The 14,823-nt window shown below is 38.8% G+C and overlaps 1 protein-coding gene across 2 annotated transcripts in view; it reads left to right on the forward strand.

Moving 5' to 3' along the window:
• The first annotated feature begins 11,112 nt into the window (after nt 1-11,112).
• Nucleotides 11,113-14,823, forward strand: part of LOC126717221 (phenylacetaldehyde reductase-like) — a 75,842-nt gene continuing 72,131 nt past the window's right edge. Inside the window, exons 1-3 of one of the 2 annotated variants that reach the window (XM_050418698.1) lie at nt 11,113-11,354; nt 12,878-13,047; nt 14,452-14,643. In XM_050418698.1, coding sequence (XP_050274655.1) covers nt 11,234-11,354; nt 12,878-13,047; nt 14,452-14,643 — 483 coding nt within the window. In that variant the 5' untranslated portion in view covers nt 11,113-11,233. The remainder of the gene's footprint in view (nt 11,355-12,877; nt 13,048-14,451; nt 14,644-14,823) is intronic. The other variant, XM_050418689.1, reaches the window with a different exon arrangement.

The following is a 14,823-nucleotide window of genomic DNA, read 5'->3' on the forward strand; positions in this document are numbered from 1 at the left end:
AGTAATCGGGGAGATAAACACGATCACGGGAGGACCATCCTCAGGAGGATCGTTTAGATCACTCAAAAAAGCATACCACAGACAGGTGAACAGCGTCCACACCGTGCCTCCGTCCAAGCACCGACGAACATACCAAGACATGTCCTTTAATGAAGGAGACGCCAGGGGAGTAAAGCAGCCTCACAACGATCCCCTGATCATAGTGCTGAATATAGAAGGGTTCAACACCAGAAGGATCCTTATTGATAACGGGAGCTCAGCAGATATCATCTACCTCCCAGCCTTCCAGCAGTTGAGATGAGATCCAAAAAGGCTCCAACCTTTTGACTCTCCGCTCGTCAGCTTCAGTGGAGACAGGGTCTACCCCAGGGGAATAGTGACTCTGACGGTGACGGCAGGGACCTACCCGTTGCAGTTGACCAAACAAGTAGACTTCTTGGTGGTAGATTGCCCCTCGTCCTACAATGTCATCATAGGGAGGCCCACCCTAAACAAGTGGAAGGCGGCGACGTCGACCTACTGTTTAAAGGTGAAATTCCCAACAGACAACGGTGTGGGTGAAGTGAAGGGTGACCAAGTCCTGGCAAGGGAATGCTATCAGGCCGTCCTGGCAAGAAAAGAGAACCACACGTGGACGATTGAAGAAAAAGAGGAGGACGGGATGGAGACCCTGGAAGTAGTGGAGTTGGTAGAAGGAAATGCGGACAAGACGACCAGGATAGGGACGATGCTAAGCCCCGAGATGAGAACGAGACTCATAAAATTCCTTAAGGGGAATCTAGATGTCTTTGCATGGGGTCACGAGGACATGCCGGGCATATCTCCAGAAGTCATCCAGCATAGGCTGAATGTGGACCCCAGCAGGAAGCCCGTTCAGCAACGACGAAGAACCTTCGCTCCGAAACGAGATCAGGTAGTAGAAGAAGAAGTAACCAAACTCTTAACAGCTGGATTCATCCGGGAAGTATATTATCCAGAGTGGCTCGCCAACGTCGTCCTGGTAAAGAAAGCCAACGGAAAGTGGAGAATGTGTGTAGACTTCACCGACCTGAACAAAGCATGCCCAAAGGACAGCTTCCCTCTACCAAGGATAGACCAGCTCGTGGACTCCACCGCCGGGCACAAGCTACTAACGTTCATGGACGCCTTCTCAGGGTACAACCAGATAAAGATGGCTGAAGAGGACCAGGAGAAGACTGCCTTCATCACAAGCCAAGGACTCTACTGTTACAAGGTGATGCCTTTTGGGTTGAAAAATGCTGGAGCTACGTACCAAAGATTGGTGAACAAAATGTTCAGCCAACAGATTGGCAGGAACATGGAAATATACGTGGACGATATGCTCGTCAAGAGCAAGGAGGAGTTCGCTCATCTGGACGACCTGAAGGAGACTTTTGCAACCCTGAAAAGACACCAGATGAAGTTGAATCCAAGAAAATGTGTTTTTGGGGTAGCCTCGGGAAAGTTCTTGGGATTCATGGTGTCCCAGAGGGGAATAGAAGCAAATCCAGAGAAAGTACGAGCTATCATTGACATGGCCTCACCCAGGACCGTCAAGGATGTACAAAAGCTTACAGGAAGGATAGCAGCTCTAAATAGGTTCGTCTCTAAGGCCACAGACAAATGCCTGCCCTTCTTCAAAACCCTCAAGCAGGCTTTTGCTTGGACCGACGAATGCGAGGCAGTGTTCCAAGAGCTGAAGCAATACCTGAGCAGTCCACCTCTCCTGAGCCCGTCCAAAGGAGGGGAGAACCTATACTTGTACCTGGCAGTGTCAGCCTCGGCAGTAAGCGCAGCCTTGATTAGAGAAGAAGGCAAGAAGCAACTCCCGGTGTACTACGTCAGTCAAGCCTTACAAGGAGCTGAGTTCAGGTATCCAAGGATCGAAAAGATTGCGTTTGCACTTATAGTAGCCTCACGCAAGCTCAGCCAATTTGACATCGAGTACCATCCAAGAGCAGCCATCAAGGCCTAAGCCCTGACTGACTTCATCGCTGAATTCACTCTTCCAGATGAACATGGAGTTACAGACGAAGTTGATAAATGGACAATACAGACAGATGGTTCGTCAGCCTAAAAGAGGGGGGAAGTAGGGGTCGTCATAACCACCCCCGACGGAGAAGTGATGAGATATGGGGTTCAACTGAAGTTCCCAGCCACTAATAACGAAGCCGAGTATGAAGGAATATTGACGGGCTTGAGGCTTGGGAAAGCTCTTGGTGCCAAAAACTTGCTGATCCAGAGTAATTCAAAGCTGGTAATCGGACAGATCAGTGGAGAGTACGAGGCAAAGGAAGAAAGGATGCAGAAATACCTTAAACTGACAAGGCAACTAACTCAAGAGTTCGACACAGTGGAATTCGTCCAGATACCAAGGAGCCAGAATATTGGGGCCGACGAAGTATCAAAACTAGCGTCATCAGAAGAAGGGAAGACGAGCACAGACATGGCAATAGAGATCCAGAAACACTCGAGTATTGAAGAGGTGGCGGTATTTTCCATCTAGAGCACAAGCACCTAGATGATGCCCATAATATCCTTCCTCCAGGACGGGCATCTACCTCAGAATACTGACGAAGCCAGAAAGGTCAAGAAGAGAGCAGCCAGGTTTACGATCCTGAATGACGTCTTGTACAAGAGAGGCTTCTCCATGCCTTATCTAAAGTGCGTCGACGAGGACGAGGCCAAATACATCCTGGAAGAAGTACATGGAGGAATCTGTGGCGACCATGCCAGCTCCAGATCCCTAGTTAACAAGGTGATAAGAGCGGGGTATTTTTGGCCAACCATGCAGGGGGATGCTGCTGACATCGTCAAAAGGTGCGACAGATGCCAGCAGTACGGGAATGTGCAACGGCTTCCAGCAGAGAAAATGACGACCATATCCTCCCCATGGCTGTTCGCACAATGGGGAATCGATATCGTCGGTCCTCTGCCCCAAGGTAAAGGTCAGGTAAAATTTCTTCTAGTTGCTATTGACTATTTCACAAAATGGGTTGAAGCAGAGGCCCTAGCAACCATCACCGAAGCTCGGATCCGGAGCTTCGTGTGGAAAAACATAATCTGCAGGTTCGGGATTCCCTTGACGATCATATCTGATAATGGGAGGCAGTTCGACAGCCAAGGCTTCAGAGACTTCTGCTCGGACCTCGGGATCAAGAATCAGTTCTCATCCCCGGGACATCCTCAGGCAAACGGACAGACGGAAGTAACGAACAGGACGCTGCTCAAGATAATCAAAATCAAGCTGGACGAAGCAAAAGGTGCCTGACCAGAAGAACTACCTAGTGTCCTGTGGGCATACAGGACTACAGCCAGAACCCCAACAGGAGAGACGCCCTTCAGGCTTACCTATGGCACGGAGGCAGTAATCCCAGTAGAAGTTGGAGTAACAAGTATCAGACGAGGAACTTTCAGAGATGGACTCAATGACGAGGAACTGCGGTTCAACCTGGATTGCCTGGATGAAGTAAGAGACAACGCGTCCGGTAGAATGACAAAGTATCAAAAAAAGATGGCCGAGTACTACAACAAGAGAGTCAAACTCAGGCGTCTGGACATAGGGGACCTCGTCCTTCGCAAAGTTACTATAGCGACTAAAGACCCTACTCAAGGGAAGCTGGGCCCTACATGGGAAGGGCCTTATCGCGTCATTCACTACTCTAGACAAGGAAGTTACCATCTGGAAACTATGGATGGACAAAAGTTTCCTCGTCCTTGGAACATTGAGCATTTAAAGAAATACCATGAGTAAATGTAATACACAAATGCATTCGTTATTGAAGTTAATAAAAGTATTATTCCTCTGATGTTTTTGCGCAGGTAGTGCTGGTCGACCATGAGGCCTGTTAATCACTAAGTAACAAGATTCCACCTTGACGGATGTAAGTTACTGACGACCATAAAAGTATGGTTAAAAGACTAAGTAACAAGATTCCGCCTTGACGGATGTAAGTTACTGACGACCATGAAAGTATGGTTAAAAGACTAAGTGACAAGAGTTCGCCCGGACGGACAGAAGTCGCCCAGGCAGCACCCCCTAAAGTCACAAGTGGCAGAAGTCAGTTGACAGAGAAAAGAGCGCAGTACATCAAATCAAAACAGGATGCCACAACTAATTAACAAAGCACAAAAATTGTAGACAGATGCAAATCAGCCAAGATATCTAGAGGAAAAGTAAGTACGCTTCATTCCAACCCATAACCACTGGGCCACTATCATTGTTTCCAAAATAAAATTAACTGTTTTGAAATTAGAATTACAAAAAGAAAAAGGCCCAAAACAAGACGGGCACCCACCGTAAAACAAAAAAAATTTTCTAAGTATTAAAATTAAGCATCAGCAGTGCCTTCACTGGCCGGTACGTCAGCAACAGGCTCAGGTGCATCATCGCCAGGGGCAGAAGATGAAGCCGCCTCCTCCAGAGCCATTTCCTTGTCAACTTCCTCCAAATCCAGACTCTCCAGGTTGACTCCAGAAGGATGCTTGATCATGTACCTCCGGAGAAGCTCAAAACCTTTGAAATACCAACTGAAGAGCACGGTATTGTACTCGTCAGTGGTCTGGAAAGCCTCCACGGATCGAGCAGCGATGGTCGCGATTTTCTCCTTGGCTGCAAGAAGCTGCTCGTCCTTCTCGTGAGTCAACCCGCGCTCAACTCTGAGGTCGTCCTCCAGCACCTTGACCTTCTCCTTCAATGTCGTGGCCTCGTCCATAGAAGTGATCAGGTTCGTCCTCAAGTCAGAGTTCTCCTTCTCCAAGGCCTCCATCCGGGTTGCCAGAGACGCCACCTTGGCCCCTTGAGTGAGGTACTCAACAGAGATATGGAGACTCTCTCCCAACACTTGGAGGGAATTATGAAGTCGTAAAAAAAAAAAAAAAAAAAAAAAAAAAAATGAAGAGGGACGACCCCCACACCTGGACGAGTTTGTGGACATGACGAGAGGCCACATCGTTTAAGGACAAGTCAGAAAGAGCCTTCAAGTCCGCTGAAGTGACAACCTCGTGAGCTCTTTCTACGGCCAATGACTCGTCATCCCATATTGTGGATGAACGAGTATCAGTCTTCTCCTTCCCTTTGCCAGCCACACGCGGCCTTTTGGAGCCGGGAGTAGGAATCTCTTCTATTGAAACGGTCGGGGAGGCAGTCCTCGTCGTTTCAGAAGCGATGGAAGGAACGATGCTGAGCGGGATGGATGCAGGACCCTTCCCGGTGACTCGTACAGTCTTTTTCCCCAGATTGGACAGGGGTTCATCCTTCTTTGATCTCATCTTCGCGTACATATCCTTGTTGAATTTTGTCGTCATCTCTGCAAGAAGGAAGTGTGTCAAAAATTGCTTAAGTATACATAAGAAGAATCAGTAATGACGAAGTTAAAACTTACTCTTTTTTCCTTCAATGCCAAGCTGACGAAGAACGAAGGGAGACGGGTCAGGACCAAGGTTGTAAAATGCAAGAGACCGGGGGTCAACCAGTTCGTCCCAGCTCTTAATCGTCTCAGCGTACCCGATCGCAGTCTCTATGCGTTCCTTATACCGTTTCTTCATGCCGGGCCGTCTCTTAACTATACCAAGCAAAGAAGTAAAGAGGTTAGCAAGACCAGAGTCTCAAAATTGGCAAAATTGAAACAACGGGGAGAAATACTGACGCACCTAAGGTCGGGGTTCCCCACCGACGGAGCAACCTCGGGATATCACCCCAATCACTGCTGGATTGAGTCTCGAAGTCGTCCCCAGACACAAAGAAAAATCGCGACTTCCAATACCTGAATGACGAGGGCAATCCCTTGACGACCCTAGTCTTTCTCTCCCAAGGGACCAATTCATAATACCCCCACTCCTTAGACTCTTTCAAACGATACAGGTAGGTGAGCTCGCCTATCCTGATCATATCCCCGTTGGAAGCCAACCATATTTGCATACAGTTAATGACGATCCTCCACGAGTTAGGCATGAGCTGCCCAGGAGCTATACCAGAGTGATCTAAAAGTTCCATCAGGAACGGGTGGACGGGAAGCCTAAGCCCACAGGTGAAGGTTGACTCGTAAAAGCAGATTTCGCCTGGAAAGAAGTGACAGGCCCTATCTTCTTCCCTGGGTAGACGAACACAAACCCTAGACGGAAATTGAAACCTATCCTTGAATCTATTCACGGTCTCGTCATCCAGACCACAAACCTCATTAAGGGCATAAAAAGCCCTAACCTCTCGAGGGCCAGAGACGGCTGTATCTCCTTCAGCCGGGCCACCACTGGATGATAGCCCAGTCTCGAGGTCACTAGACCTAACCTCAGACATTAATCCTCTCCCTCCTAAACCCTCGAACCAATTAAGCGATTGACGGAGCAAGGGCAACAATTCGCTCAAAACGACGCTCAGACTATTGCCTTCGTACACAAAATTTTCTAAAAAAGGGTAAGTACCCAAAGACCCCCCTAGACGCGCAAAAAGGAAGGAGATCGACGGGCAAGCTATCCTAACCTCCAAGCTATCAACCATGGAAAATACAGAAATCGAAGGGCAGAAAAATAAGGTACGAAACTGAAACCCCAAAAGGAAAAACAAGAACCAACAACAGAATAGAAGCGAAAGGGAATAGCAAATCAGAAATTATGCTACAGTAAAAGAAGAAAAAGAAGAAAGAAAAAGGAAAGAAAAACGTACCTCCAATGGCGGAACGGCAGAAGCTCAGCGCAAGGCAAATCGAAGAAGAAAGGAAGTCTCAAAATGCTCAGAGTATCACTGAAAAATTGGTTTGTTTTTGCTCTCTGAGAAGTAGACGAAAAATTAAAAAGGAGAAGTTTTAAATGTGGGCCAAAAAACGATTGAAAAACCAGCAGGAAACCCAAGGGTCATGCCATTAATTCCACAGATCATCACGCGTCACGTGGCCATGACTGCGTGTAGCGCCGCCACTAAGCATTAAAAGCGGAACAGAACCCCAAGAGTCACAAGAAAAACTTTTCATCTTCTGTGATCGTCATGACGTGTCATCGACGACCCCAGAACTTGGGGGGCAACTGACGGGAATGACGATTCTACCTTCCACTGACGAAGATAACAGTAGTGACGAAGGAACCATCCATGACGAGGTCATCAGAAATAACGAAGAAAACCATCATCACTGACGAAGACAGGAGGTCATTCAATGCAACCAATCAATGACCTGAGCAGTTACTAAATCAACCAAGCAGACCGTTGGGAGCTTCTTAAAAGTGTCATTACTGGACCATGGACGTTACTTCTGAGAGCATTAACAGCCTCAACGGCTAGCCCCTAAGGTCCCAGGTATAAAGCTTCCATACAATCAACGGAAGGTGATACATATGCAAAAATACTCTGAAATTATATTTTACTTCTTTACTGTGTTTAATTGTGATCCTAACTTTGGCATCGGAGACTTTGTGGCAGGCACCACACCGGTGTCCCTCATCGAGCAAACCTTCACTTTCCACAAGAGATTCCATCTGCTCACTCTTACTGACGGATTTGTGTTCCATCAAATAATATAACCATTTGTACAAAATGCGCCTAAATCTATAATACTAATAATATATACTGCACACAATCATAATGTTTGATTTATAACAGAAGTACAAAACCAATATTTAAGACTTAGTTATAACTGAGCTTACAATAAAAAAAAAACAATTGATTTAAAAAAAAAAAATTAGTATCTTGACCTAATGATAAACAACAATCATCATAGAGTGAAATCTGTAGGTTAAATCTTATCATATTTATATATATATATATATATATATATATATATACATAATAATAGTATAAAAGCTTAATATTATAAATGAAAAAGTAATATTATAGTCACAAACTATTTTACAACATTTTTACAAATTATTAATATAACAAATTTTTACTAATTCTCTTATCTGGATCTATCATCAAAATCAATTTTTATTTACTAATAATCACTACCTACATCAACCGTTTATATAAAAACACTTTGTTACCTTTTTAAACTTTTAAAATAAGTAAATTAGGAAATTTTGTTTTTAGGAAAGCTTTTCCTACAACATTGTGAAGTTGAAGTTGGGTGTATATCTAAATTTTATTTATTAAGACACTATTAATCTATCACTATCAACAGGGTAAGGCTATGGACACATAAAAATGTACAACTTACCATATGACGAATTGTGATTTAGATATTTGATAATAGGTCATATAGAGACACTCCCACCGCTTACAACTCAGGTGACAAATTGTGTATAAAATCGTGTGTATATATATATATATATATGTATGGATTTTACTAATGTGTGCCTTAAGGGCACATATTAATTTCTATTTTTGGAAAACAAATTCTTGAGAATTGAAAAGGTAATGATAGTTTTTTCAATTTTCGATAAAATATTTCAAAAAATAGAAAGTTTAATGTATGTTCTAAACACAAACATTATATATATATATATATATATATATAAATATATTGAATAAAAAAAATCGTACATTTTTACGTGTCCCGCAGTGCCGTAAGCTTTCCCAATGACATAAGGGACGGCGTCAAGTAAAAAACTGCCCCAAAGAAAGAAAGACCCAATGACATAAGGGATGGCGTGAGGTTGAGTAAAAAGCTACCCCAAAGAAAGAAATTGAGCACAGTCAAACTTTCGCCTGACAGCACAGTCAATTTTGTGAGATAGAAGGCGAAATTGTTTTTTGTGAGATCTGCATGGTGCACAGTCAAACTTTTCTTAGATCAGATAAGATTGACATAGGTAGTATTGGGTCCAATCCAACTACCGACTAGCATGGTTGGTACTTGGTACATTGGATTGGACGCAAAACTATCTTTGTCAGAAAGTAAAATTCTACTAGACAAAAGAAATTATTATTAATAGGAGAATGTTAACCAGCACCAAGCGGTGCTGGTTAAGGGCAGAAAAAATAAAAAATATTTGTCAGAAAAAGTAAAAAATATTTTAATAACTAGCATTTGAGGCGTGTGTGCACGGAAGTTCTTTTATTTTATTTTTAAATTAATAATTTATTTCTATTATAATTTAGAAACTTTTTTTAATTTTTTAAACAAATAAAAAAAATAAACTTTATTATATTTCTAAATAAAGTTACTCTTTATTAATAAGAGCATTTTTGAATTACATAAAAATCCAATTGAAAGAGATAAATCATCTTGTTTATATATATATATATATAGAAGATATAGATAATTTATATAGACCTATTTAATGGGTTTTAATTAATTTAACTGATAAAATCTCTGATGATTGAATAAGAGATTTATGGTTCAATTTCAACTACATCAAAAATTAATTGGTGTCTTGATCTGATAATAGTTATCATCAAGAACAATTTTTCGAGCATCGTATTTCCCCAAAAAAAAACACACACACAAAAGTTAAAAGATTTACTATATTTCTAATTAAACTAAACACAAACATATATAATTGTATTCTTAGATATTCATAATTTCATATTCCCAAAAGTTATATTCCTCTAACTTTATATACCGGAGATATATTAAATTTTCAAACCAAAGACTACATAAAAATGGTTTCACGATAATCTTTTCAACTATTTCATGATAAAATTTTACACATAACAATTTTTTTAAAAGATCTTTTATTTAAAGGGTTCACCATGATCATGTATATACTATATTGTGTGACAAATCTCCACAGCAAAAGCACCTGAGATTCTGATGCCAACACCCACTATGATGCCTAGTGCAAGGTTTGAACACCGCCACCAAATTAAAAAATATATATATATATATATATATTACATAAGTTTTCATTTGATAAACTATTTTTCATTGGTTTATTTTGCTTAAAAAAACAAGTCAGACAAAATTAAAATTATATAATCAAAATTAAAATATTAAAAAAAAAAAACTGTAAGAAAGTAACAAATACTAAATATTAGTTGCAGAAACCTGGGGTTAGATTGTAGGCAATATTTTTTTTTAATTTAAATAGAGGCCATGACAAAAAAAAAAAAAAAAATCATTCAAGTACTTTTTCTTTTCCTTTTTTTTTTTTTTTACTCCATACTTGCTACATCATGATTGCTTTTCACTATTTAGTCAAAACACAAATTATTATTACGTTCTTCTGGGAATAGACGAATTTGAACCTAATCTTTTGTTAAAAGAAGTTTAAAAAATGTACCTAATCTATGTAAAGAAAAAACAATGTACGTAATCTAGGATTATAAAAAAAAAATTAAAAATGGACCTAATATTTTTTTGAGAAGAAAAATTCACTTCACATTAGTCAGTCCCGTATAATAGAAAAATGTGCATAATTTACATAATTTTGCTTAAGATTGATGCATATTAGTTTGCGTATAGTTGTTATAAATTTACAAATTTACTATAGTAATCATATAAATTTACACTAACACTATTTATTTGTATTTAATTATTTATTCTTGTTTTACGTATCTTAAAGATGAAAGAAAAGTGTGAATGCTAGATGTTGTGTGTGAAGGAAGAGAAATAATTTTTAAAAAAATTAAGAAAAATTGATATTTTAATAAAATGTAATGTAAAATAAATAATTTGATGTGAAGCGGTTTGAAAAGTTAGTATATAAAATAGAAAAAATAGATTCTTATGCTAAAATAGACATGAATTTTTGCATTAAATAATGTGAATGGTCTAATTTATACTACTATTTAAGGTGTTTTCTCTATTCAGAATCCTCAATTTACGGCTTAATTCATTTGTAATAAACATTTTTTTCTTCCACCTCTACATTTCTCTCTCACATTAGTTGTCAAGTAACTAATATAATTTCTTCTTTTTGAAAAAAATAAAAAATAAAAAAGCTTTTTTTTACTACAAACTTACAATTTTTTCATCACTAAACTATTTTTTTTCTCATCTCCACATTTTTCTCTCATATTAATAGTGAAGCACTAATTCAGCTTCTACTTAAAATAAAAAATAAAATAAAATTGTCGTAAAAATATATATATATATATATATATATATATATTTCTTTTAGTTTGTTTGTACTTTGTGGTTGTTTATCGCGACACGTATGTGGGACCAGATACTAAGAATTATTTGGGGTTACTATACTTGACCGATTCAGAGGAAATAGATTTACCAAAAAAAAAAGGGTTCAGAGGAAATGGAGGATGGCGACACTTATATTTTTCCTATATTTTACGCGAAGCCAATTTTATTAATAGCCAAAAACAAAACGCAATAAGCAGAAAAATCTGAAAGAAAGGAGAAAGAGAAAGATGAGCGGTGGAGCTGGGAAGATTGTGTGTGTGACTGGTGCCTCTGGTTACATAGCTTCATGGCTTGTCAAGCTTCTTCTCAACCGTGGCTACACAGTCAAGGCCTCTGTTCGTGACCCCAGTTAGTACTCTCACTCTCACTGACACTATCCCTGTCACACTCACTCTCTTTGTTTATAATATAAAATTGGAGTCTTTGTTTTAAAGTTATGGTTTTTTTATGGCTCTGATTCTTTGGAGTTGGTGAGGGGTTTTGGATTCTCTGTGTTTAACGTTCTTGCATGGTGTAAATTTATAAGCAATACCCAGTTCCAGGTTTTGTCTTATGATCGTATATTTTGGTATTTCATAAACTCTTTGGTGGCTATCAGGGCTGTTTGAGATACAGATTGAGGGTTTTGGGAACTGGGTTTGGATTTGGATTTTTTTTTTTCCCAATTTGATTCTTGTTTATAAGAAATACCCAGTTCCTGGTTGTGCTCAAGGATATTGTTTATAAAACTGGAATCTTTGTTTTATAGTTTTGTTTTTTATGGGTTCTGATTCTTTATTTTTTGTGACTCTTTTGTTTGTTAGTATGGGTTAATGGTGAGGTTTTGGATTCTTTGTGATTAACATTGTTGCTTTGGATCAAAATTTCAAACAATACCCAGTTCCAGTTTGTGGATAATAATCATACATTTTCGTTTTTTTCATAAAGCCTTTGATTGTTATCAGATCTCTTTGACACTGATTGAGGGTTTTTGGGAACTGGGTTCAGATGTTTTGTTTTAAAAAAAAAAAAAAAAAAATTTGGGGGTGGGGTGTTGGGAGGTGATTGAAACTTCAATATTAATAACTAGATTAATGGATTGAAAAGGGCATAAACTCGTGGAGTTGATTGTTCTAAATTGAAGTGATTAGATTATTTGTTGATTGTACATGCCCATTTCAGTTAATATGTATTTTGATCAGTGTCTGAAGTGGAAATGGATGGTTAGAACTCTGGAATTAATTAATACTTGATTATACATGCATGATTTCGATTTCATATAGTATGTTTCCTCATCTTGAAAATTGGCAATGTAATATATAATAAAGAAAATGAGGAGAAGAAATTGGAATTAGTGCCTGTTTGGTAATGTGGTTTCAAACCGCACTTTACCTAGTACAGTTTTTTTAAACTACAGTTTTTTCTTAGGACAACTTTTTCAAACATCCAAATTTCAAAAAGTTGAAAAATAAGTTGAACCAAACAGGTACTAAGTATTATATGGAAACTCATATAGAGGAATATTTGTCCATCTAAATGATTGGAAAAGTTTTTGTAAACAAATCAAATAAACACCATTTCAAATAAATCTGATGAAGACTACAGTGACTGAGTAATTACACTCTCTGCAAATTACTTCAGAGCTGTATTTGGACCTTGAAGGGATGATTAAAATTGAATCATCGTCCTTTCCTATATGATTTTTCATCCCCAAAGTTCTGAACAAATCATCAGATAATTTCGGATTTAGAATAACATGTCCTCCGGTGTATAGTAGTGCTCTTTTGTTGTCTTTGCACTCTAAATGGATGTTGTTACCCTTTTCCGGAGGTCAACTTTATAGTTAAGATACGGATGGATATACTAATCAAGTTCACTTCTACCTCCTGCAGATGATCCAAAGAAAACAAACCACTTACAAGTACTTGATGGGGCCAAGGAGAGACTTCACCTATTCAAAGCAAATCTACTGGAAGAAGGTTCTTTTGATTCTGCTGTTGAGGGCTGTGATGGGGTTTTCCACACTGCATCTCCCTTCTATCATAATGTCACAGACCCAGAGGTTCATCCCATTTTACTATTCTTTAAATGCTTAATAATAGTAAATGTTTAAATTATGGTTTATTGATGGAATTGGTTAAAGAATTTATCCATACACTTTTCTTCTGAAAAATTCAACAAGCTTTTTAGAAAATTCCACAATAGGTCTTTTTCTCTATTTATCAAGAGATGAGAAGCACGTAATAGGAATCTCAGAGTTGATTTACCGCACTATTCTTTTTTCTGAGTGTGGCTTCTTGTACCGTTGCAAACACTAAACTAACCAAGTTAATTACTTAAGCAGACTTTAGTGGACTTGAAAGTTAAAATTGCAAGCTATTGCCTTTTTCTCTTTAAATTCAACTGTAGGGTGAGGTCACAGGTTCAAAACCCACCTGGTGTTATGTGGCTTACCAATGAAAAAAAGTTAGGGTTAATTGCACTTTGCCCCCAATAACTATGGTATGGTTGTAATGTACCCCCTAAGCTTTAATTGTAATATATTTTACTTGAGCCTCTATGTGCACTTTCAAAGGTGCCTGGATAAGGATGGTGAGTAGAAAATATATAGTACACTTCTGAAAAGTGATGTATCCCCCTTCATAAAGACAATAAATTTTATAAATATTTTTTATTAGACTTATCATTTTCTTCCATCTTTACCACCAACTATGTTCTCAGTAGTGATTTAGGCAGGACCTGCTAGAAAACCTGGTGAAGTGTGAATCTACCCCAAACTCAACTTTTGAGAAGTGGAGGCATAATTCATAGTATTACAAAAGAGTCTCTTTGGATAAATCATAGATGTGGGTCCTCTGGAAACCATAATTATGGTGGTTATTGCTTTGGAGATTGTAAGGCAATATTCTTTAGAATAGGATTGGTTTTGAAAGAAAAGAATCTGATGCCTTAAGCCCTTCTAGTCCTGATCTGTGTTGATGCCTGGCCACAGATTATAATTGAGAGAAGCTTGTTATATAATATCTATCCAGAATGGACCAGAATATTTTAAACAAAACAGTAATCCCAATAATTTCCAATTGACAAAGTCATAACCTTGTGAAGCACAGCTTGTAACTGCCTGTTTCACAATTTTTAATTTTACTAATGTTATCTGTGTTGCTATTGCTACCTGAATATTGTTTTCTTGTTCCTATAAGCACTATCAAAACACTGCCTGGAATTGTAGGCTGGTGTCCTACTTAAAAAACATGATGATAGTATCTTAGTTAGTCTTTGAATATTATATTATAACAGTATACTAAATTACTTATCAAAAATAAAATAAAATATTATAACAGTATTCTAAGTTTTTTGTGAACAGTGAATGTTCATATGATTTTGTTGCCTTAGCTAATGTTAGTGGTGCTCCCCTCCCCCCAAAAAAGAAAAAAGAATATGACTTAACTTTGCTCTCATCATTCAGGCAGAATTACTTGAACCTGCAGTGAAGGGAACACTTAATGTTCTTAATTCGTGTGCAAAATTTCCATCTGTTAAACGGGTAGTTGTGACATCCTCTATGGCTGCAGTTCATTACAATAAAAAGGCTAAAACTCCTGATGTAGTTGTTGATGAGACTTGGTTTTCTGATCCAGACATGTGTAAGGAAACAAAGGTATGTAGGGGCATTACTCTTCATGCGTTTTTGAAAATAAAGATGGTGATAAATATAAATCATGGCCCGTAATATTGCAGTGATTCCTGTGCAGACTAGGTTACTAGAGCTACTTTTCAGATTCCTTTTTTGGAATTTTCATAGATTAAAAACAATGGTGATTTGCCTTGTTATTTTATG

The sequence above is a fragment of the Quercus robur genome, chromosome 1, assembly GCF_932294415.1.
Source record: "Quercus robur chromosome 1, dhQueRobu3.1, whole genome shotgun sequence".
Lineage (NCBI taxonomy): Eukaryota > Viridiplantae > Streptophyta > Magnoliopsida > Fagales > Fagaceae > Quercus > Quercus robur.